This window comes from Rhinoderma darwinii, chromosome 5 (assembly GCF_050947455.1).
Source record: "Rhinoderma darwinii isolate aRhiDar2 chromosome 5, aRhiDar2.hap1, whole genome shotgun sequence".
Taxonomy (NCBI): domain Eukaryota; kingdom Metazoa; phylum Chordata; class Amphibia; order Anura; family Rhinodermatidae; genus Rhinoderma; species Rhinoderma darwinii.
In genome coordinates, this window is record NC_134691.1 from 134,505,682 (window position 1) to 134,532,680 (window position 26,999).

The window sequence follows — 26,999 nt, forward strand, 5'->3', positions numbered from 1 at the left end:
TGCAATTTTTCTATAGTGGATATGTTTTTTTAGTGCATATAGTCCACTTTGGTCATTTGTTCAACTATGATTCTTCCAGCTCATCACAAGCTGCTTGTGTATCATTTATACTCACTGGGCGTAATACATTAATATACTAAATATACTAATATACCTATGTACTATGATGACCTTGTGTGTTTTTTAAGCTATCGGACATTGCCGGTTGTCTATAAACAAGACAGTCACTCTAGTGCCAAATGTGGTATTTTTGTCACGGAGAAGAACACAATGTGAGTTGTAGTTGTATAACATATCAGTTGTAACCTGCAAATTGTGAATTGTTAGTAATGGTATTGGAGATTATACCATTTTCAATATAGGTCTTAAAGGATGCTTGAAATTCACCTTTTCTCATATTTATAGCATTTTTTAAAAACTTTTCCATCTAGTTGAAGGCTTTTTTTAAGATAAGAAAATAAATCATCATTGAGTAGCAATGCACATGCAACTCATATGTGGACTGTTATCAAATAAGACGTATGGAAAGTGCCTGTGTTTTTAATTTGTCTTATTAAGTAATCAACATTATTATTTTACAAATTTTCTTACCTAAATGAGAAGTCTCTAACATTTCATTAGTTGGGGCCTTTTTCTTAATTCAAAGAGCTCTCCTGACATGTCTATTTTAGTGAACACTTCTCCTGACATGTCTATTTTAGTGAACACTTGTATTCCCAATGAAATTACAATTCTGGAGCATCTTTTCTTAGAACACTACTTTGTGTCATTCATCTGTTATTCCTACTGGAATTTTGTGAATAAATTGGCCACTATTCTCCTTGAATAGCGTGTTCCTACAGTGTCTGAGACTATAAGCACTGATTGGACAGTGCTGGACTGTAGGGACCCCCCCCCCCCCCAACTGGTAACACCCAGTTGTCAGTTTATTCCTAAATTTGTAGGCTGGATAACAGGGGAATGCTAGAACACAGAGTTCTAAAAAAGGATGCTCCTGAAGAACTTCACCATAAACATGCATGTTTAATTCAATGGGGAGAGGAGGCTAAACAGGTACCAGACACTTCTGGCAGCGGAATTTCTCCTGTGGAAACAAAGAATCGGGCATGCTGAAATTCAACATGTCTGATCCCTCTTTTTCCTGACATTTGCCAGCCTGAAATGAACTGTAAAAAGAAGTGGTTTGGCATATATATGAGCATAAAACATGCCCACTCCTCTGTGTACTTACATGAATTAAAGGGATTCAAAGATTCAACAATTATCACCTATCTACTGTCACGGCGCGGGGTGTAGACCCACTGGGCCGTACCGTGTAGCGGGGTAGAAACTGGCCAACAAGGTACAAAACAATGTCTATAGTTCTGAACGGGTACCTGAGGCAATGTAGACAGTGGCAGGAGCACGACTTGACTTTCACAGCAGGTAATGCCGCGGATGCAGCGGGAAGACACGACTTGACTTTCACAGCAGGTAACGATAGCACGGGATACAGGGTACAGGCAGCAGGAATGGGTAACACTGGGAACTGGAAAACACTGGGAGACCTTTAGCAAGACAAACTAGGGTATACAACAACGCTCAGGCAAGGAACCAGTGGGCAGGGCCCCATATTATAGTCCAGCAGCCATTTGGGCTGATAATTGATGTTAGGCAGCTGGATGTGTACTGGCCCTTTAAGGCCGTGCACGCGCGCGCGCCCTGCGGGACACAGTCCAAGGACCCGGAAGAGAGTGCCGGCGTCTCCCTAGAGGGAGTGCACGCCGAGAAGAGAGGCATCTACAGAATAGGTGATAATTGTCTGATTGCTGGGATCTCCAGTGATCGCAAGAACGGGGGTCTTAAACCCCTTGTTGCAGTCGAGCAGTGAGGTGGATATTAAATGAAGTGGCAGTCGAGCAGGCGCGCTGTCGCTCCAATCAAAGTCTATGGGAATAATGGAAACACCCGAGTACAGCACTCAACCCTTTCGGTCAGTCACATAGACATTGAATGCATGCTCGACCGCCCCCCCCATTCAAGCTTCTCCTCACTGTGGGGGGTGCAGTGAGGAGGATCTAGGGGTTCAGGACCCCCAATCTCTCAATCAGTGGGGGGTCCCATCAGTGGTGCCCCCAGCAATCAGAGAATTATCACTTACCCTGTGGATAGGTGATAATTGATGTTTCTGGGACAACCTCTTTAAACTTTTCAAAACTTAGGATTCAAAATGATCAAGGTTCATTATTTACGTTGTGTGTAAATGGCCTATTGATCTGGTAGATTTTGTCTTGCAATCACCATTATCAATGCATTTATGTAAAAAGCATCTGAAAGACAACTCCATTATAGAAAGGTTTTATTTTACCACGGTCAAAACATATGAAGAAGATGAGTATTTATTCTATCCTAATAAATCTGTCTGTGTGTATGCGGGCCACTCAGACCATTCTCACAGATACTGAAATTGGTCTGATTCATCAGAAAACCCAGCTACAGACTATGATGGAATTGTTTCAAATCAGTCCTGTCATGGCATCATATTGTGAATTGTTAGGAATCTGCCACCTTCTGTGGACAGAATGCCAGCAGGGTTGCACAGTGCTGTGTTCATTAAAAGTTGTTCTCATGGTTTTGCTACAGATGTTTCCCAGCTGCTGCGAGCGAGCGATCCAACTCACTACCGTAAGTTTAGCTTGTGACCTTTCATAGCTTGTTGAAGAAGGGAGGTTGTGGAATGCTGGGCATGTCTTTCGGTGCATTGCTTTATCACAATGGAAATCTGTTGATGCTGTATCTTCTACTTGAACCATAAACAAATGAATAGGAAGTGAAATCAATACAATATTCAGAGTACAGCGTACAGCATGCCATAGCACGGGGGATTTTACATATGCATGATATATGGTAGTGACTATTGGCCTACAGTTTATGCGATTTAGTTGAACCTACTGTATATCTAGGACGATTCCCCATTTTTCTTAGGGATAGAAACAGCTGTAAGTTAACCGTATACCATATCATATTCACTTCCCCCTCCAATCATTTGCATTACAGTATGGTACCCTCTTATTTCTTCTACAGCCTAGCTTTTATAGCCTACGTATACCCATGGGGTACATGCCAGGCCTCTAGGGGGTACTCACACTGATCTCATGCTGTACTTTAAATAGGTACAGTGTATGATCATAGCCTTAAGGTTACTTTGATGTAATTTTTTGAGTTGGGGGTACATGTATTAGAATAGTTGAGAAACACTATTCTATAGCACATTTTTACATAGGCTTAACAATTAGTACTCAATTTTAATAAATTATAGCACTTTACACTCAGTGGTAACTTTATTAGGTTGACCCATACAGCTACTCTTGAATGCAAATAAGCCAATTATGTGGCAACTTGATGCATAGAAGAATGCTAATATGAGGTTCAGTTCTTCAGGCCAAATATGATTTGAATGACTTTGACTATGGAGTGACTGTTGGTGACAGACAGGTTGCTTCTTAGAAACTGATGCTCTCCTGGCATTTTCACGTCCAATTTCTAGGGTTTCCCCGAAAATAAACAAACTGATAATGCTAATAGGAAGGCAACACTAAGGGTATGTGTACACACACTAATTACGTCCGTAATTGACGGACGTATTTCGGCCGCAAGTCCCGGACCGAACACAGTGCAGGGAGCCGGCCTCCTAGCATCATAGTTATGTACGATGCTAGGAGTCCCTGCCTCGCTGCAGGACAACTGTCCCGTACTGTAATCATGTTTTCAGTACGGGACAGTAGTTCCACGGAGAGGCAGGGACTCCTAGCATCGTACATAACTATGATGCTAGGAGGCCGGCTCCCTGCACTGTGTTCGGTCCGGGACTTGCGGCCGAAATACGTCCGTCAATTACGGACGTAATTAGTGTGTGTGCACATACCCTTAGTGTTGCCTTCCTATTAGCATTATCAGTTTGTTTATTTTCGGGTACTACTTGCGGCCGAAATACGTCCGTCAATTACGGATGTAATTAGTGTGTGTGCACATACCCTAAGTCTAATAACCATTCCTAAGAAACTGGTGAAGAAAATCATCTCTTAGCTAAGTTACAGAAAATTTTTAACTAGATGTTCTACAGCAACAGAAGAACACACTGCTTTCAACTCCAGTCAGATAAAAACAAGAAAATTAGCCTACAATGGGCACAATACTAGTTGATCTCTACTGGTGCAAGGAAAACTGTGTATGTGCCCAGTAATCAGGCACAATAAAGCCTGACGCAGCATCCATTGAAATGAATTGGCTCTTAGAAGTGGTCCCTGATAAGTGGAGTCCTCATTCTACTGCTCACGATAAATAAAAGGGTTGTCTAAACCACAGAAGCCCTAAGAGTTTGCCGTCTTATACATGTGGCAAAGAAAAATATGTAGTTAAGTCATATTTACTAGATTAGATCAGATTAATTGATAATGATACTTAATAGTTAAGTACAGATCACTTAGATCAATTAATATTACAGAGGGATTTGGGGAAGCTGGAGGTGTGGGAGGAGAAATAACATATTAGGTTTAATGTGGATAAATGTAAGGTTACGTGCTTGGCTGGAGTTAACAAATTCTACAAATATGTATTAAATAGTAAAACACTGGATAAAACCGCCACTGAGAGGGATTTGGGAATATTTGTGGATATTGGTGGACATTAAACTTAATTTTAGAATCTAGTGCCAGGCAGCTGCTGCCAAGGTAAATAAAATAATGGGATGCATCAAAAGAGGCAAAGATGCACATGACAAGAATATAGTTTTGCCTTTATATGGGTCACTAGTCAGACCACACATGGAATATAGTGTACAATTTCGGCACCTGTGTATAAGAAAAACATGGCTTTAGCGGGTGCAGAGGAAGGCGACCAAGGTAGCTAAGGGAAAGGGTGGATTGCGGTACTAAAATATCAAATTTAGGGTTATTTAATTTTGAAAAAAGATGACTTAGAGACGATCTGTAGACGATCTACATATGATCCTCAACGTCTAGAGAAAAGAAGGTTTCACCATCATCAACTGAGAGGGCTTCTTTACTGTAAGAGCAGTGAGACTTTGCAACTCGCTGCCACAAGACTTCAAGATTTTGTGATGGTTGATTCCTTAAACAAGTTTAAGTTCTAGCTATTACAAGTTATGGGTACTAGATTTCTGAAGATGGGACATTGATTCAGGGATTTATTGTGATTGTCATAACTAATATGGGGCAATTTTCATCTGCCTCATAGGGATTTTTTTCCTTCCTCTGGATTAACACAGTAGGATTATAGGTTGGAATTGATGGGCCTAGTTCTTTTTTTAACCATAACCTTATTAACTATATAATTATCACCTTATTTTAGGAGAAGCTAAATGTATTCACGCCACCATTCTGTATTTCTTTCCTAAAATATCCTCTTCAATTATTCAAAGTTGAATGTCTTGCAGCATGAAATAGTCACATGCTGTTACTGCAGTATAGCATCTGAGAATACACATGTGAATAGCCTGGAACCTGTCAAAAGGGTATAGAACAGGAGTGAAAACAAACTACTTGGGTATTAATAGAAATGAAATATCTTCCCTGCTAAGTCTTCTTCTGAATAGTGAATGTATAACATAAACAAGTAAGGCATGTGTCAGGAAACTACGGGGCCCGCAGCAATTCCTCAACGGGCTATCCCAGTTATGTTACTTACTTATTTATCTTCTCCCTGGTTTTAACCCTAAGGAAACCTCTGTGAGCATCCCCTTGATTAAATATATATTGCACAGAATCCTCCATATTGGCATAAAGATCTTGTCTTGGTAGAATAAGGCAGGAAAATATTTCTGCCCCATTGTTTGACAGTCACATCTGACAATGCTAGTCATCACTGCCAAAACCACATGCTTAGGGGAGGATCGTGTTTTATTAGAATTTGCTACTTGTTGTCAGTTAACAACGCCTCTATCCAATCTATCATTCCAAAAACAGCATGGCCTACGGCTATAGATTATTATGATTAGACAGATACAAATGCTTTAACTTTAAACAAATCCAATGCACCTGAAGTAACAAAAAAAACAAAAAACAGATGAACTCTTGCAAGAATGTCTTACGATACATTTTCCATTACTTCATTACTTTCCTATCTACTCCTGTTCTCATGTTAAATCTGCTTACACTCTTTTTAGTGCCCATCCTCAAGATGTGTATGTTGTAGAACAGGGGATCTCTTTGATCTTAAGAGTTTTATGCATTGTAGGATTACAAAAAAGTTTATTGTCAAACACATAAGTTGTCATGTTTTCTAATTTTATCAAGCAGTGTCATTACATTTGATTACTTGGATGGTTCAATATATAATAGAATATTACTTACCTCAACCTTTTTGATAGAGCTAAAGAACCATAAAATCTAAGCTCCAATTAGAGAAAGCTTTTGTGCATTTTTGTCATATCGCTAGGATAGTTCCATTTCGCTGTAAGTAATTTGGGGCATATTTATCAATGCAATTGCACCAGCTCTTTGGCGCAATTGCATTGAAAAGAATGGTGTTCAGACCGAAAATCTTGTTTAACCCCAAACCATTTTTTCCAACACTTCCATGGCTTCATATTTGCAAGCAATGTGACTTATTTACAAGAAAATGTTGTCACTTTTCTGCTCCGAAAATTGACAATGAACTACAACAGGTAAGAACTTGTTGTAGGACAGGAAAACCTGTTGCAACTCAGTAACTACACCATATTACCTGTTGATAAATACAGCGCATGCTACATAGAAATGGAATATTAGCTTAGTATTAGTAAATATGGCCCATTGTATTACTTTTCTTGTACTGAGTCTGAGTTAAAGCCTGTACAGTCCAGAGCTGCATTCACAACTCTGCTAGTTGCTTTCGGAAACAATCGAGAAAGTATGCAGTTTCTTAGGCATGGGCTCCACAAGATTACTTAAGGTGTCCAAGATGTTAGCAGCAGATCCTTCAAGTCCTGTAAGTTGTGAACTGGGGCCAGCATGTATAGGACTTGTTTTTCCAGCACATCCCACAGATGTTTCGATAGATATCTGGGGAATTTGGATGCCAAGTCCACACCTTCAACTCTTTGTCATGTTTCTCAAAATATTCCTGAACAATTGTTGCAGTGGGGCAGGGCGTATTATCTTGCTGACACTGCCATTAGGGAATACCTATTTACCATGAAGGGGTGTATGTGGTCTGCAACAATATTTAGGTAGATGGTACGTGTCAAAGTAATATCCACAAGCATGTCAGGACCCAAGGTTTACCATCAGAAAATTGCCCAAAGCATCACACTGTCTCTGTTGGCTTGCCTTTTTGTAATTGTGCATCTTGGTGCCATCTCTTCCCCAGGTAAGCTATGATCATACACCAGGCCGTCCACCTGATATTAAAGAAAATGTGATCCATCAGACCAGTCCGCCTTCTTTGCTCCATGGACTGGGTCTGATGCTCACGGGCCCTCTATAGATTTTTTTGGCAGTGGACAGTGGTCAGCATTGGGACTCTGACCAGTCTGCGAGTACGCATCCTCAAATGCAGCAAGTTACAACGCACTGTGTGTTCTAACACCTTTCAATCATAGTCAGCATGAACTTTTTCAGCAATTTGTGCTACAGTATGTCTTCTATAGGATTGGACTAGACGGGCTATCCTTTGCTGTCTATGTGCATCAATGAGCCTCGGGCGCCGATGACCCTGTCGCTGGTTTGCCAGATGTCCTTCCTTGGACCATTTTTGGTAGACACTAACCACTGCATACCAGGAACACCCCACAAGATCTTTAATTTTGGAGATGCTCTCACCCAGTCATCTAGCCATCACAATTCGGCCCTTAACAATGTTGCACAAATCTTACACTTGCCCGTTTTCTTGCTTGGGGCAGTTTTTGTAGCCAAACACAGAAGTGGACACATAAGAAAGGATATACATCAGTCTTTTCTTTATATATTTCCTGCACCACAAACTGTATTAAAACAATATGTTTGATCCTGGCCTAAGGGGTGCTTTTCCCTTTGAACCATTTTACAGTTTATATATAGATATAATATGAAAAAAAAATACAACAAGCTTGTTAACAATCATGACTGTAATAAAGTTAAATAGTTATTTTATCCTATTTAGGATTACTGTACAGAGACTGGTGGAAAGACTACACTTCCCAGAATGAAACATCAGTATAACAAGCGCTATACAGGCATTAAGTCAGATCTCAGAACAGAGCGCTTTATATAGGCTGACACAATCTAATTCTTGAAAATACGTCTAAAGATATATAGAAATAGACCTTGGTATATTTGATACTCTGTTAAAGCACTGTTAAATTGATCATAACAAACTGATAACAATGTATAATTTAATTGTTAATATCAACATAAGCTGTATGTATATTGACACTAAGGCAGGGAAAAAAAGAAAGACAAACAATCTATCGTGGGAGTAACTAGAGCGTACATGAAGTTAGATGTATGTGGACAAGGACAGAAAAACATAGTTTACAAATATCAGTTACCAGATCATTGTGGTTGGCACTATGAGCTAAAAATAGCAAATAAGCAAGATGCTCACATACAGTTTCTATTTGTGGACACAGAGGAAAAACAATATGTTAGAATCATGTCTCACTTCCTATCAATGCTCTGTGCACAGGACGGTCTACCTGGACTGTATGATATAGTATTGAGTGTAGTGCGGCTTCGCAGACCATAGAAATAATGTATGTATGATGTCAAAAACAAGATTCATTTATGGCAGACTTTATATCCTTAGTAAGCAGTAAAGCACTGTATATTTAAAATGCAGCTCAATTTGCACCTTCACTCTTCCCAATTTATTATTAAAAAAAATGTCTTTATAGCTTCTGCTTAATATATGTTTATTATTAGGACGTGGATACAATTGACAGTGCTGGAGAGGCAAAAGAACCATCAGTTTCCTTCCCTACCATTTGGCACTTTTGTTGTGATGCAAGCAGCGTGATGATGTCATTGCGTCACATGCGTCATTCCGATGGAGCAGGCCTGCTCAGAAGAGAAGGCCGGCATCATTAGAGGAGAGGAAGCTGCGGAAACAGGGACAGATGAGTGTGCTTATTGAAGCTTGTGGCACAATTTACAGGGGACACTGTGACACTATCTAGATGGGCACTGTGGCACTATTTACATGCGTACTGTGGCACTACAGGGGATAGTGTGCGGCACTATCTACAGAGGACACTGTGGTTCTATCTACATGGGCACTGTGGCACTACAGGGGGCAATGTGTTGCATGTCTACAGGGAACACTATGACGCTATCTACATGGGCAGTTTTGCACTACAGGGGTCAGTGTGCGGCACTGTCTACAGAGGACATAGTGGCATTATCTACAGGGGGCAGTGGTTGGCACTATCTCAGGGGGCAATAGCAGTATCTACATTCAGAACAGTGGCATTGTATATAGGGGCAGTGGGCATTGTATCACACTATCTACAGGGGGCACTGTGGCACTTTCTACATGAGCACTGTGACACTATCTTTATGGGCAGTATGTGGCACTATTTACAGCGGCACTGGCACTATCTACAGGGGCACTGAGGGATGATATACAGGGGGTACTGTGGCTATATCTACAGGGGGCACTGGGGCACTATCTACAGTGAGCACTGTGGCACTATCTACTTTGGCACTACGGCACTCTCTACATTGGCACTGGGCACTATCCACATGAGCACTATCTACAGGGGCAATGTGTGGAATAACCTACATAGCTACAGTAGCACAATCAACAGAGGGCAGTGTGTGGTACTAGGTACAGGCAGCAATATTTACAGGGGGCACTATCTAGAGGGGGTGCTGTGGCACTATATACAGGGGGCACTGCAGTACTTTCTATAGGGCACACTGTGACATTAGCTACAGGGGCAGTGTGTGGCACTATCTGCAGGAGGCACTATCTACAGGGAGTGTGGAACTAGGTACACTGATTTTTACACTAGGAGTAGTGGTCAGCACATATACACTAGCCTAGCCCTTTATATTAGGGCTGGAGGATACGTGCAGACCAATATACGTAAAAAACAGTGGGTAGCGGGTGCGTGGCAAAAATACCTTAGTTTAAAAAGTATGCATTTGGAACCCCCTTTTTAAAAATCCTGCTTTTGCCCCTGCATTCACAGTTATGGGGGAGTTATGGAAGATAGCTGTTTGGCCCCCAGCTGTCTCATGTGTATGACCAGTTTTATACCAGGTTCACACAGTGCAGTTTCAAATTCTCATTCTTGTAGGAATCAGAAGTATAATGTAAACCTTTTTATTTTTTTTATTTGGACCATTGCCAATTTGGGTTTTAAAACATACATATACAAAAATTGCACTTATATGTACTACAGTGGCTGCCGTAAGTGCTCAAGGAGGCCAAGATAACACATGAATGGGCATAGTTTATTAAAAAAAAACAATATTTGAAACGTACAATTTTATTTTAGAAGAATATGCATTACTCAGTGTGCACATTTGAAAATAAACCACTTCTTACCGTATCACACCATAAAAGTATTTTTGGTTAGCGATGGTGATAATAATAGCACATATGAGTAATATAAAAAGTGCACATGTCTTTCTGTTGTTATTAATATTCACTTTCAGAGTGCAATAAAACACTGTCAGTGAAATCAGGGTATGACCAAGCTTCACATAATGTTGCTGTGATTTTCTGTTCTTGAACATTGAGTTTCCATCCTCTGACTTGAAGAAATGAAAGACGTGGGAGTGCAGAAAAAAACATGCTCAACTGAGTACATTTATGTGTGGTCTAACAGCTCGCCACATCCTGTTTTACTATCTCTTTTGATAGTATCAAACAAGCCAGCAACTTCATCCTACAATTCTATATAATACGTGGTGAATGTCACGGGTTACCTGAAGTTCTCAGCTATTCATCTGATCATGTTTTTTGTTAATGGAAAAGCTGCATATGAAAATGGAAAAAAATATTGTTGATTGCGATTGCTGGATGAGTTGTCTGGAAAATAACGAAGTAACTATTTACAAATAGTAAAACTGAATCAATTGGTAAAATTGTTTTAGAACTAATTAGATCACTTAAGTCTATTGTCTCCTACAGCTAAACAGTGTAGCGGTCATTCATAAAAAAAAATAAAAAAATACATAACAACCAGTCATGGCATCGTTTTCATATTAAAACCAGCGCTAGAAAGAAGAATGCCGGAATCCTATTGGTTGGTATAAGTAACATCACTACTTTTTCATTGTTGTTGTCATCATACGTGAACCATATTAAGATCCTGGTGACATCGCTACAGCACCAACATACAAAATGTAGCAAATGTTCACCTGTATACAAATATTATAAAATTTATAAGGCATTCTGTTATCTGTATGTACATATGAAAGTAAGTGAATTTGCTTCATTCCTTATAAAAACATACATATTGTCAACCCTGAATGTACTAAGATGAGTTTTCTTATTAAAAACTTTTATGGCATATTTACTCCACTTTACTGGAGAGTGACCATCCAAGCAATCCCTTTTTATTAAAAGGTTCCTCCAACAATAAGCTCATCATAGGGTTCCCAGGATCTGAAACTACCAGCGTTCAGCTATAATATATGAGGGAACCCAGAGGCGCTACTACATTAGAAATTCAGCATGAGGCTGGGTTCACACGACCATGTTACGTCCGTAATGTACGGAACGTATTTCGGCCGGAAGACCCGGACCGAACACAGTGCAGGGAGCCGGGCTCCTAGCATCATAGTTATGTACGATGCTAGGAGTCCCTGCCTCACTGCAGGACAGCTGTCCCGTACTGTAATCATGATTACAGCACGGGACAGTAGTTCCACGCAGAGGCAGGGACTCCTAGCGTCGTTCATCACTATGATGCTAGGAGCCCGGCCCCCTGCACTGTGTTCGGTCCGGGTCTTCCGGCCGAAATACGTTCCGTACATTACGGACGTAACATGGTCGTGTGAACCCAGCCTTACACTGCTGCGATTTAAAGAGGGTCTGTCACCACATTATAAGTGCCCTATCTCTTACATAATGAGATTGGCGCTATAATGTAGGTAACAGCAGTGTTTTTTATTTAGAAAAATGATCTATTTTCACCAAGTTATGAGTGATTTTAGATTTATGCTAATTACTTTCTTAATGCCCAAACGGGCCTGTTTTTTATTTTTGACCAAGTGGGCGTTGTGGAGAGAAGTGGATGACGCTGATTAACATTACTGAAGTGTCTTGAGAGTGAATAGACATAATCTCCAGCCAGGACAGGATGTCTATTCACAATCCCGACACTTCGGTAACGTTTATGTGGGACTTACAGCACAGCAAGCGTAATCTCGCGAGATCACGCTGTAAATGACAGTTTACAGCGAGATCACACTTGCTGTGCCGTAACTCTCACACTAACGTTACCGAAGTGTCGGGATGGTGAATAGAAATCCCGTCCTGGCTGGAGATAATGTCTATTCACTCTCAAGACACTTCAGTAACGTTAATGTGTGTGTATGTGACTGCACATAGTGAACAACACAGGATCACTATGTGCAGAGTAAATGAATGGAGAGAAGTGTATGACACTGATTGGTCAGCGTCATGCACTTCTCTCCACAACGCCAACTTGGTCAAAACAAAAAACACGCCCAGTTTGGTATTAAGAAAATCATTAGCATAAAGCTAAAATCTCTCATAACTTGGTGAAAATAGATCGTTTTTCTAAATAAAAAAACACTGCCGTAATCTACATTACAGCGCCGATCAGATTATGTAAGAGATAGGGCACTTATAATCTGGTGACAGAGCCTCTTTAAATCAATGGTCTATTTATGTAATTCATTGACGTGACTGGTCCACAAGAACCAGAGATTCTCATTGTAGTTGCTCTCCACTCTAATACACTAATATATTAAGGATCGCATTCTAATAAGGTATTTGCAAATGAGTTTTCTAAACAGGACAACCAGTGTATAGGGGTTGTACTATTTTATTAGGTTGGGCCCATACAGCAAAGCACAAAAGTTATGTCACTACAGTTCACCAACACTTCAGGACAGTGTGTTTCTTTATACATGCATGTCCATGTAGCAACCCATGTGGAAGTGCTATGTACATAAAATGTACTATATGCAACACCCATAGAGATTGCTGTATAGACATGCATGAGTAAATGTGTCACAGACCTTCAAGATCTCATCTTGTAGACCAAATTGCGACTGAATGTAAATTAGGGTATGTTCACACGGCCAAATTTCAGACGTATACGAGGCGTATTATGCCTCGTTTTACGTCTGAAAATAGGGCTGCAATACGTCGGCAAACATCTGCCCATTCATTTGAATGGGTTTGCCGACGTACTGTGCAGACGACCTGTTATTTACGAGTCGTCGTTTGACAGCTGTCAAACGACGACCCGTAAATTTACTGCCTCGGCAAAGAAGTGCAGGGCACTTCTTTGCCACGTAATTTGAGCCGTTCTTCATTGAAATCAATGAAGCACGGCTCAAGGTTTACGAGCGTCTCAGACGCCTCGTAAATTACGAGGAGGAGCTTTTACGTGTGAAACGAGGCAGCTGTTAACAGTCTGTCTTTTCACACGTAACTGCCTCTCAGCGTGTGAACATACCCTAAGGCTCAGTCTTATCTAGTGTCAGAGAAATATTTTTTTCATTTTTTCTAACTGAAGTCAGAACATGGGGACACACCCCTTACTATCTCCTTTGGGAATGTTTCCTTTGGTCCCTCTTCTTGATTAAATGGGCGTCTGCTTTCAAGGATTTCTTTACATAGTAGGGTCCCCCAATGATAAGCTGATCACAGGATGTCCAATTAAGGGAACCCCCAGCGATCAGTTGTTATCTGTAGGGGAGCTTGACAGCAAGTGTTATATTTTCCTGTAGTGCCACCCAAGGGTAATAAAGCATTACACCGTTCTCATTTATATCAATGGGCTCTCCGTGTAATGCATGGACATGAAGAGTCCTCCAAAAAGCCACTTTTTGTATCTGCTCTCCACTCTGGCTACTAGAGGATGGTCCTGAACAGTGAACCCCCTCTATTAAATCAAAATTCCATAATAGGGTATATAAAAAGTTTTTTTTCTAAACCAGAAAACTCCTTTAAGAAAATGGAAGGGAAAATATATCCTTCTGATGCTATTAAAAACATATTTTTTGCTATTATAAGTTTACAACTCCTCTAAAATATACAGCTACTTATGGAGTGGCACAAAGTAGATAACTGATGTTTAACATATACTAAATATACCATTTACATAGCAGATTTGACTGGCAACAGAAAGATGAGACAGACTGCAGGAAGTGGGGGTATGTCACTTTACAGCCTGCACATAGAAGTTTATGAGAGGGGAGGGGTAGTAGGAGGAGGGAGCAGGAGCAGAGTGAAAGAGACACAGACGCTGCCCATAAAAGCTTATGAAGAGGGGAGGGGGAGCAGGAGGAGGGAGCAGAGTGAGTGAGAGACACAGACTCGCTGTCCATAGAAGTCTATGGAGAGGGGAGGGGAGCAGGAGGAGGGAGCAGAGTGAGAGATAAAATAATTTGAGTATCTTATCCATACAAACAAATATATTCTTTATATAATAGTAAATACCATACAATGCAGTTGCAGTTCCTTAGAATAGAAAAATAAGAAATGTTCTTAGTACAAAAAGAGATACATTTCTGATGTTTTCATGATTGAGCTTTGCATAACTTTTCATTAGCATATACTGCTATATAACAATACCAATAATTGAATTTTTGGTTAATTTGTGTCTAGAGCGACCAACAAAGAGAGAACTAAAATGTCCCTGTTCTGTTTTGTGCTGTCTTAGACACCTACTTTCTGAAATAAATGTCCCTATCCTGTATGATGTTATTCATCATTTATGATACAAATACTTGCTGTCTGAATTGTGCCCACACATGAGCAGATTGTGGGGCATAGTACAAAATGTTCGTCTTGTCTGATGCAGCTGTACTTGCCGCAAACATATGGATAGCTGTTCCACTGACGCCCACCAGGGTATTCCCTTTGAGGCAGCTTTCAGGTGTTCAGGTGGGTTGTGTTGGGGAAACCCATACTGAGATTCTTTCAGTCTGTTATTTCTTCCTCTTTCTGATTCAAGCAGATGTTGTTTCTCTGTTCATAGGTTTATTTTAGGGAGCTGATAGGTCAAAAAGAGAAAGCAGATGCATCAATATGTATGAATAGAAAAAAAACATAGAACAATGTAACTGTTAACTAGAGTGAACCTGTTAGGGCCAGTTCACACCTGTGTTGAAGGCACTGTTAGGGGCCTCCGTTGCAGATCTGGCCAGACTCCCTGATGGAACCCATTAAGCTTAATGGGTTCCGTCGGCCACCGGTGGTGTCCGTGGTGCAACGGAATCGCCGCTACCGGTTATTCCCTTGTTCTGCTCCTCTGACAAAGCAAAACAACAAAATTGCCGAGCGCAGGTGTAAACCGGATCTTATTCACAGAGAAATTATACCGGCACAGGCAAGCAAATAAATTAATTTGACTGCATATAACAGTTGCATAATGAAAATAGTAGAGCATGCTCACTGCACTTCTTTGGACCGTATTGAAAGATCATGTGATCACCTTCCTGTAGTATTCCCTATATTCTATTATGAAATATGTTCAAATGTTGCTGGTGGCTATGCTGCCTACTGAATATTACAAAAAGGTGATCATATGATCTTTCAATAAAATTCTCAGAAGTGCGATGAGCATGCTCTACTTTTTTCATTCTACAACTGTTATTATTAGGTATATTATCTTTTAAGTGAAAAGGGACTTTTGGTGACCCTTTTGTTTCTTCTACAACATAGATATTTATTTGTGTCCGAGAAGAAACATTGGGGTGTTTGTATCTGTTGACATTTAGCATATCTCTGTGGTAATCAGGTGCTGGTGGTGGCAGAGGTGGTATTGAGTGGGTGGACTAGGGAGGAATGGAAACAGGAGGGATGTTGTACAGCTTGCTTTAGATGGCCTCTGCCAGGTTCAGTCATTTCCTGTCCGTCTGCCAAAAAACACAGGCTGATAAATTGACATGAAATGATGAGTGTGGGAACTGTATATACTGACAGTGTACAGGACAAGACGACTACGACACAAGAAGCACCAACTAACAAAGTGTTATCTGTCCATCTGAAGATCATGTTTTTGTAGAAAAATGACCTCCTTTATTGTCATGCTCCTCTATATAATATGTAGCTGAAGAAATATCAGTGGAAAAGAGAGAGGAGATGAGACGTAACAGCTGAAAGCTGATGTCTATACTCGGAAGTCAAGCTGCTCCCAGCTGTGAACAGATCCCAGGCCTCTTTGCTACATTGTTTCGAAATCTTTAGTTGTTTCCTAGTAGGGAAACATATTGGGGGTCATGTTTTAAAGCAACAATCTAACAAAATGGCTCAAATGAGGTCATAATAATATAACAACATATACACTACCGTTCAAAAGTTTGGGGTCACCCAGACAATTTTGTGTTTTCCATGAAAACTCACACTTATATTTATCAAATGAGTTGGAAAATGACTAGAAAATATAGTCAAGACATTGACAAGGTTAAAAATAATGATTTTTATTTGAAATAATAATTTTCTCCTTTAAACTTTGCTTTCGTCAAAGAATGCTCCATTTGCAGCAATTACAGCATTGCAGACCTTTGGCATTCTAGCTGTTAATTTGCTGAGGTAATCGGGAGAAATTTCACCCCATGCTTCCAGAAGACCCTCCCACAAGTTGGATTGGCTTGATGGGCACTTCTTGCATACCATACGGTCAAGCTGCTCCCACAACAGCTCTATGGGGTTGAGATCTGGTGACTGCGCTGGCCACTCCATTACAGATAGAATACCAGCTGCCTGCTTCTTCCCTAATTAGTTCTTGCATAATTTGGAGGTGTGCTTTGGGTCATTGTCCTGTTGTAGGATGAAATTGGCTCCAATCAAGCGCTGTCCACAGGGTATGGCATGGCGTTGCAAAATGGAGTGATAGCCTTCCTTATTCAAAATCCCTTTTACCTTGTACAAATCTCCCACTTTACCAGCACCAAAGCAACCCCAGACCATCACATTACCTCCACCATGCTTGACAGATGGCGCCAGGCACTCTTCCAGCATCTTTTCAGTTCTTCTGCGTCTCACAAATGTTCTTCTGTGTTATCCAAACACCTCAAACTTCGATTCGTCTGTCCATAACACTTTTTTCCAATCTTCCTCTGTCCAATGTCTGTGTGCTTTTGCCCATATTAATCTTTTCCTTTTATTAGCCAGTCTCAGATATGGCTTTTTCTTTGCCACTCTGCCCTGAAGGCCAGCATCCCGGAGTCGCCTCTTCACTGTAGACGTTGACACTGGCGTTTTGCGGGTACTATTTAATGAAGCTGCCAGTTGAGGACCTGTGAGGCGTCTATTTCTCAAACTAGAGACTCCAATGTACTTGTCTTGTTGCTAAGTTGTGCAGCGGGGCCTCCCACTTCTCTTTCTACTCTGGTTAGAGCCTGTTTGTGCTGTCCTCTGAAGGGAGTAGTACACACCGTTGTAGGAAATCTTCCGTTTCTTGGCAATTTCTCGCATGGAATAGCCTTCATTTCTAAGAACAAGAATAGACTGTCGAGTTTCACATGAATGCTCTCTTTTTATAGCCATTTTGAGAGTTTAATCGAACCCACAAATGTAATGCTCCAGATTCTCAACTAGCTCAAAGGAAGGTCAGTTTTATAGCTCCTCTAAACAGCAAAACTGTTTACAGCGGTGCTAACATAATTGCACAAGGGTTTTCAAGTGTTTTCTAATCATCCATTAGCCTTCTAACACAGTTAGCAAACACAATGTACCATTAGAACACTGGAGTGATGGTTGCTGGAAATGGGCCTCTATACACCTATGTAGATATCGCATTAAAAACCAGACGTTTGCAGCTAGAATAGTCATTTAGCTCATTAACAATGTATAGAGTATTTCTGATTAATTTAAAGTTATCTTCATTGAAAAAAACTGTGCTTTTCTTTCAAAAATAAGGAAATTTCTAAGTGACCCTAAACTTTTGAACGGTAGTGTATATATATTAAAATGTGTAAATAATGCGAAAACATTCCATTGATGTTCAAATAAAGGAATTAATATCTTCACATGTCTCCCTGTAGATCATGTACATTTTGGAAAACACCTGTTCACTGCAATTAAAAGGTTCATGATTGGTCACAGTGTATAGCAATGGGGCATAATAGATACTAGACGTTCCTGGGTCCTGTTTATACCCAGCTAAAGTCTGCCTAATCTTAATCTGTGACATGGTTTACCATGACCATAACACTGGACTGGACAAATGCCAGTTAGTCAATGCCTCTAGAAATGTGCTCTGGCATCTTTTGTTTTTGTTTTTTATTAATGTCTATTGTCTATGTCTATGATGCCTACTTCTTATTACCTGGCTACCAAAAAAGGTTAAACTGACCGCTAATGTTACTAGTTCCTAAAGTCTACAGTAATATGTCACCGCCTGGTCAAACATTGGCTAAGATATCATCAATATCTATGTTGTTCTAAAGATTAAAAAAAAAAAAGGCCTGTTTTGGTGTAAAAATCTGTTTTTTAGCACAATGGTTATTATTTAGATGACATCATAGTTCACACATCATCAGTTCACACATTGCGTAAATACTGTGGATTTTCAGCAGCAAATACAGTAGCAGCAAGGTGGATGAGAAATCTCATCCACACGCTGCGTAAATACTGAGTGGAAAAAACGCTCAGAAATTGACCTGCGGTGCAGAGTTTTATTCCGCAGCATGTCAATTGTCTTTACGTAAACAATGCTTATATGTTGCGGGATTTCCCCCAATGAATTCAATGGGAATGTAAATCCTGCATCAAATAGCAGTCGTTCCGTTTTTTGCGGCGAGTTCGCAGCGATCCCGCCACAAAAAACGCAACTCAGAAAACAAAAAACATATTAAACTTACCTAGAAGTCTGTGTTTCATCCTCCTGGGATGACGCTACATCCCATGTGACCTCCGCTGCAGCCAATCACAGGCTGTAGCGGTGGTGGCATGGATGAATTGTCATCCCAGGAGGCTTGCCTGGATGATGTCAGAGGGCCGGCCTCCTGGGATGACGCTACATCCCATGTGACCGTCGCTGCAGCCAATCACAGGCTGCAGCGATCTCCTGGGATTTGACGTGATCCCAGGAGGCCGGCCAGCTAAGCTCTGCAGTTTTTCACAGCGTACATTCCGGGCGAAAAACTGCACCACAGTTTGGTGCGCCTTTTCACCCAGAATTCACTGCGGCGCACAGGGCGGATACTCTGCGTGCTATTACGCAGTGTTTCCGCCCTGTGTGAATTCAGCCTTACTGTTATTAAAGTGCACAGATTTTATATACTTATAACCAATAGAATTTGTAATTCTCTCCACTTTGAACAAGACCCTTTAATCCAAGAACACCATTGTGTCTGTGTTTAACATCATGACATTTCACCTCAGGAAGATTTTATTTCTCACTGCTTAAATAGGGCTTGTCCACACGTAATGGAATTGCTGCAGAAAATGTCTGCAGCAATTCCGCAGAAGCTAGCAGGATTTCCACGGTGGAAAAACGGCACTATTACCTGCGTTTTTTACTGCAGAAAATGGTGCAGATTTTGCTGTGTTTCTCTCCATGATGGGAGATGGTGACATCTCCTCTGAAAAACACAGCAATTCAGTCCACTTTCCGCAGCAGGAATTGACATCCTGCAATACGAAGAATACGCACCGCAGGTCAATTTCTGCTCGGAAATTTTACGCAGCGTGTGGATGAGATTTCTTAAATCTCACCCACTTTGCTGCTACTGTATTCTGCTACGTATTTTCCGTCCGCAATTGCGTACGGAAATTACGCAGCAATTCCATTACAGGCGGACAAGCCCATATTGTTTCTCTTATTTATCATAGTATGAAACTTTATATGTTACTGTTATTTTCTATGATGATGCATTAACTATTTTATTTGTGGTTAGGGTCTGATTTACATAGGCATCGCTCTATGTAGATGTGACATACAGATCATTGTGTAGATTTCTCAGTGTCGTCACAATGTACGACATTGTAGTTATTATGATGTATTTGGTTACAATGAGTTTCCCATCAGACTCTCTTTAGAGAGGGGCCTACTCTGCCTCTAGCTAAATCCAGCTCCGGGGATTATTCACAAGCACATACCATATGACTGTATAGCTTTTGTTCAGTCATTGTACTAGGTAAATTTCACCTTTTTTCTTGTTTTTATTTTGCAGTAAATGAAATCATAAGAAATGACTTGTCCAGCAACAATGTCCACACATAGCGATGACAATCCTGGACTTATCAGACGGATGTATCTGTCCCTATCTGCTCTAAGGTGAAGACTGGATTGGACGCATCACTAGGCCCTTTCTTCATATTATGGAGTTTCTATCTCCACTACAGCAGATGTGATCAGCCTTCAGTAGAATTATCATCTCAAGAAAAAAACAAGAAAAACTTTTTCATTATGTATTGTAAGGAATCTAACGGAAATACTTGACAAAGCTGACGGCAGGAACCACAACTGATTCTTTTGGCACCACTGGATGCCGGCAGTGCCTTAAATGTTCATATTTGTGGCATTAGTATGAATCAAGAAGCTTTCTGTTTGCTACCAAAAGAAGTATTTTCGATGTAATGGACTACGAAGCAACTGTTCAACTTGCTGATTTGGATGGAAGCAGACGTTATTGTCCAGAAGAAAAAGGCAAAGTTTGGATGTAAGACCCAGCAAACCCGCCTTAATCTCTGCGCCTCAATAACCACCAATCTGACTCTCTTTATACTCTATTTAATCCATATAAAGAAATCCATTTTAATAAAAGAATGTTTTGTTCTTATTTTGGAACCAGAGCACACAAAAGATGAAAGCACATAAAAATATAATAAACATACATGCATGTTAAAACATGATTTAATCCCCAGATGATGCTTAATAGTATCAAACATCTGTTCCTGCCATTTACATAACTAGCTCAATTTTTAGGCATATTGGGTTACATACAAATTAAGCAATTCTCCTCTTTCCTTACCTAGCAAATAATCAAAGGCGGTTATATTAAGCTAAGATGTTGCGTGACATATCATAACACCGTACATTGTATTCGGCGTTCGTCATGATCACAGCCAAGTGCAGTATATTGTATGCTCAATCCTAAAAGCAAGCACTTTAGATAAAACAATAAGTTTCATTAGAATAAAAGCAACAAATTAAGTATAATTTGTACATAGGTGACTATAAGAATGTAAATATTTGTTGGGTTTCACAAAAGCCTTATATCTATAATTCTACAGTAGGGGTGGTTGACATGTGCCTCTGCAGCTGTTGTTAAACTACAATTCCCAGAATGCCAGGTGGCAATGCATGCTAGGAGTTGTAATTCAAAACAGCTGGACAGCCACAAATTGACTCAGGCTGTATGCCGGGAATGTTACCAAAAATGGCTGACAACGCAGTGCTGTGTGAACTGTGTCCATATGTGTTAATATAATTTGGAGTATAGTAAAGATAAGTAGTATGATCCTGTTCATTATATATTGTACGAGTAGCGGCTAAATACTAGTGACACATTTTTACTAAGTGTAACCAAAATCTAGCATGGTCTAATTGAGAATACAATGTAAACTAATGTTGTGCCTTAGTAATCATCGCCCTCTTCTGGAAAAATGCCTGAATTACAAGCAGATTGAAGGTCTCTGGCTTGAATAAATATAATGCTGTGTATTATGTCTTACTTTTTGAAAGAAAATAAAAAAGCCATATATTTAATATTTGCACATTACTGTGATAAATTGAATTGAGAATATGGCATTTCTGTACAAACCAGGCTTTTCAATATTGTAATAACTATTAACTTTGTATGTGTAATCAAAAGATGTTTACCCATTATATAGCACTATAAGGTTTGCATGATATATGTATAATAGATGACCCAGTAGACACCACTACGTATGGTGGCTATCCCTGAACGGTATCAATAAAGCAATATTATGGATCCAGTATTGCCTTGGTTTTTTTTTCTTTGCATTACCGGTTCTAGTGTGCTTAGCACCCATTTATAATATTATCAGGTTGGGTGCTACATTCATAGCTATGGAGCGTGCAGAGGTAGCAGTCATACCCAAGCCCTGGTGCCTGAGGGACGCACAGGGCTTCTCTGCCACATAAGAAGACACCAGTATTATAAATGTCACTTTTATAGATTTTGCATTGGGGCCCATAAATTTCAAGTTATTCTTGATGCGCCAATCATTCAGTAAATTGACCTTACAGCAAGACACAATAAAAATGGAAATCTGTTCTATGGAAAAGAAATCAAACCTGCTTAGGAATGGCTCAAATCTAGAACTTCACACTTGGACCTTATGCACACAACAAATCCATGTGCACTGAGCATGTGCAACCGCTCACGGAGTGTCTATGGTTCCATATTACAGAGCCAGGCAGGATTCCATATGCAATGCACACAGGGGAGAGAACCTATTGTAAAATATAGCATGGGATGGAACATGCCAGCATTTTTTTCAGATTCCATAAGCTTCAATATGAAATCGAAGGCACACGGAAATGCAATATATGGACCCATAGATTTCTACGGGAGCTGTAATGTGGATTTGTAATACATAGATCCATAATACGGACATGTGCATGAGTCCTTAGGACAATGTTAAATTAAATTGGAATCATCTCATGCAGGAGTTTCTACTTGCATATGCATTTCAATGAGTAGAAACTATTGACCATTGTGACCTACGTTTTACACTTACGCAGTTACGCAATGATGTGTCTATTTTTAGCCAAAACAAGGAGTGAATACAAAAAAAGGAGAAATTTCCTTTATACTTTTCCTATGTTTAGGACCTACTCCCGGCTTTGGCTTAAAGAGAGGTTACTTTTAAACTCCTTAAATGCTGGCCACCCACAAAACGTCATTTTTACAACAGAGCCAGAAATACATGTACGGGCTAGCAAGCATTTTATGTTACTGTAACAGGAAAAAATTGTTAACAAAATGTAAGAAAAAAAAAAAAAGTAGCCCTACTGGAAAAACCCCTATGGGTAAATCAGATTTTTGCTGCTGCTGCTGCTTGAGATGTGGACTGTGTAAACAAGCACTAATAATGTGTCCAAGGTAAATAACTATTCAGCTTAACTTTATTGAGGCAAGTCACTGGCAAATGAGCATCTGAAGGAAATTGTACACATTGCACACAGCGGTAGAGCTACAGGCATAAATAAACGTAGAGGAGAAATATATACAACTTTGAAGACTGTAACTAAATCTATTGCCAAATGCATATAAATGGCCATTCCAAGCAAATAAAGAGAATTGGAGATCATGGTAAATGTATACATGGTTAAGATAAGCTGTAGTATAGTATACCCCCTCATAACAGCCCCCAACCCCAAAGTCTATGGAGCTCAAGCATTACCTCTGGATTTCTTTGGTCGGGACAAGACGGTGATATGGAAAGCGAGCACAAGAATCAAATAACTTTTTACTGATTTCTGGTTAAACTTTTCTGCTTTTAAACCAATTCTTATCACTCTTCATGTTTTACTCTTCTCAGTGAGAAAAAAAAAAGAAAAAAGCTGCTAGATACTGCATAGTTGTTGCTTAGGTTTTAATCAAATATTCTGGGTGAGGCCTGACCACACACATACCAAACGTACATGGCAGGCAGCGGAATTCCTTACGAAGAATTGAAGCAAGCTTTAGATAGTGTGGCTGTTCCTGTAGCTTTCCAAAAAGCTTGCTTATATTGGCTGATGGACCTTCCTTTTCGATAGCTAAGTACTTCTTGAATAGTAGAAACAGTGTTTTTGTGTTACTTACTGTTTATATTTCTGTTAATGATTTATATTCTTGCTAACACAAACTAAATTATGGTAAATAACATCTACTAATATACATATAAATATGGGATTTCTTGACCCTTAAGATTGTTTTGTAATCATACATTTTGCTTATTAGATAGAGGAAAGATTAAATAGATAGAAAGATAGACAGATGATAGATAGATAGATAGATAGATAGATAGATAGATAGATAGATAGATAGATAGATAGATAGATAGATAGATAGATAGATAGATAGATAGATAGATAGATAGATAGATAGATAGATAGATAGATAGATAGATAGATATGAGATAGATAGATAGATAGATAGATAGATAGATAGATAGATAGATAGATAGATAGATAGATAGATAGATAGATAGATAGATAGATAGATAGATAGATAGATAGATATGACCCGCAGCTCATAAAATCCCATTGTATCAATACCACTTTTCCTCTGATGGCAATCAAATTACTTCTGTGTCCCTGATGTTACACCTCTGATATCAAGAGTCCAATAGGGTCTCTCAGCTATCTTATCCTTCTCTTAAAAGTCAAAATGGTCACTACCAATTTTTATCAACTTTTGCCCATCACATTCAACTATCCCTTCCCTTACCACCACAGTTAACAGCTCCACACTTTCCGCAGTCTCACTAATCTTCTATCTCTTGATAACCTTTGACCATTTCACCTTGTCCTTCAGATCTCACATTCAGGCTTTTACCACCTCCTGCCGCTACCACAGTTTTCGAATCAGCTCTTTCCTAAACCTCAAGTCTAATAAAAATACTTGTATATGCCCTCATCATATCCAGTATAGACTACTACAACATCCTCCTCTGTGGCCTCCCCTCTATCATTCTTCCACCCCTTCCACCTATCCTCAACTTTGCCTCAAGTTTAATCTAACTCTCTCAGTGTTTCTCTACCACCTCTTCTCACTGCCAGTCCCTTCACTGGCTACCTATTTCCCAACGAGTACAAAATAATGGCAATGACATACAATGCTGTCCACACTCTGTCCCCTCTATACATTTCTGCCCTAATCTCCCAATAACTCCTCACACATAATCTCTGGTCGTCATAAAATCTCCTTCTCTGCTCTCCTCTTGTCTGCTCCATACAACTTCATCTCCATAATTTCCTCAGTGCAGCCCCCCCATACTCTGGAACGCGCTACCCCAACACATCAGATTCTCTCACACCATCTAAACTTTTAAAAGCAACCTGAAAATCCAGAAAAGCTTACAGCCAGCAGTAACATGTCTCCGCTACACAATTGTCTACGCAGCTTCTACCCTCATCTTCTGTCTCTTTCCCCTCTCCCTTGTAGATTGTAGGTCCTCGTAGGCAGGGTCGTCTCCCCTTTTGAACCAGTCTGTCACACAGCATGCTCATGTTTATTGTATTTTCTTGTTTATATGGTTTGTTCATGTCATGTATTTCAGTTCCTCTGTATTTTATATGTACAAAATCCTGGAAGTTAATGGGGCTAAAAAAAATAATAAAAAATAATCTCTCTGGTGAACCCAATGTGCCTGCACATTTAAAATATAAAGTGATTACTTGTGTGAGCCAAACTAAAGTACAAACACCGATGGGGGTATAGTGGTAGTATAATTTAGAACAGCCATTAACATGAACAGCCATTAACATGAACATAAGAGAGTTAAAAAACACACAGTTGAAAAAAACTGTAGTAACTATGTATAATGATCTGCAGACAGCCTTCCCAAAATGCACTGTGGTTATTGCTCACTCTACCCATATGTGTTGCTGTCAATTTGACATTACATGCTGGCTTTGTGTTAAAGAGCGTTGATGGGACTGGATTTAACTTTGATACAGTCTTAGGAGATTTCAGGAGCTTTTAGCGCATATCCGGGAACTATCGATTTGAACCAAATTTATTTGGATGTAATCAAATCGAAAGCCGATTCGCTACACCAGACACGAAATAAAATTAATTGACTGATCTCTAGTGCCCATCGCGTGGGATGAGGATGGGGGGTGAGATGCGCAGTGATTTGGAAATGCGTTTTTGGTTGACAGCCACCCTCCCGGTCCAATGGCCGGGTTCAGAGAATACTCCTTTGCCAACAATTTAACCCGTTACATGGCACAATTAATAGTGACCACAGCATATACAAAGGTAGGAGACTTCCTTTGTGTCCCCAAAGTCAGCCTCACAGCCAGATATGTGAGCGCTAGGGCTGATGCTTTCATAATAATAGCCTACAATCTAAAAAGATTTTTTTTTTAAATCACATAAATGAAAAGTAAAGAATAAACACATTAAATAAATGTAAAGAATCATATCCTGTGGATATGTCATCAATGTCCCTCGTGGGAAAACCCCTTTAGGAACAAAATTTGGTGCAATAATTTACTGTATGGGAAGTATTGGACTCTTGGTTAAAAACTATGTATTCTGTCAGAACTTTCTTAGCTATGCACAAATGTAATATTACAGTTAGGTAGGTATAATCAGTGTAGCTCTATAGGCAATCTGAGGCTTTTTGTTATATCTTGATTGGTAGATAAAACTTACTATGCACTCTGGGTATTATTCTTTTTCATACTTATATTACTCTACATAATCAGTCTATATCAAGCTGTCAAGTGCATAAGGTAAACCTGTGATTAATGCATCTACACCGATCAGCCATAACATTAAACCACCTGCCTAATATTATGTAAACCCCCCTCTTGCCACCAAAACAGCTATGACCCATCAAGTCATGGAGTCCACAAGATTTCTGAAGGTGTCCTATGGTATCTGGCAAGATGTAAGCAGTAGATCCTTTAAGTACTGTAGTTTGCGAGGTGGAGCCTCCATGGATCAGACTTGTTTTTCCAGCACATCCCAGAAATGCTCAATCAGATTGAGATCTTGAGAATTTGGAGGCCAAGTCAACAACTTGAACTCTTTGTCATGTTCCTCTAACTATTCCTGAACAATTTTTGCAGTGTGGCAGGGCGCATTATCCTGGTGAAGGAGACAATTGCTATTCGGGAATATTGCTACCAAGAAGAGGTGTACTTTGTCTGCAACTAGAATGTCCAGCAAAAATTGCCAAAAGCATAACAC

At 39.9% G+C, this 26,999-nt stretch overlaps 1 protein-coding gene across 1 annotated transcript in view; it reads left to right on the forward strand.

Annotated features, from left to right (window-relative positions):
- NFATC1 (nuclear factor of activated T cells 1) overlaps positions 1-20,784 on the forward strand; it is a 163,769-nt gene extending 142,985 nt beyond the window's left edge. The window contains exons 11-13 of the mRNA XM_075828152.1: positions 189-272; positions 945-1,053; positions 20,647-20,784. Coding sequence (XP_075684267.1) covers positions 189-272; positions 945-1,053; positions 20,647-20,784 — 331 coding nt within the window. The remainder of the gene's footprint in view (positions 1-188; positions 273-944; positions 1,054-20,646) is intronic.
- The last annotated feature ends 6,215 nt before the right edge of the window (positions 20,785-26,999 follow it).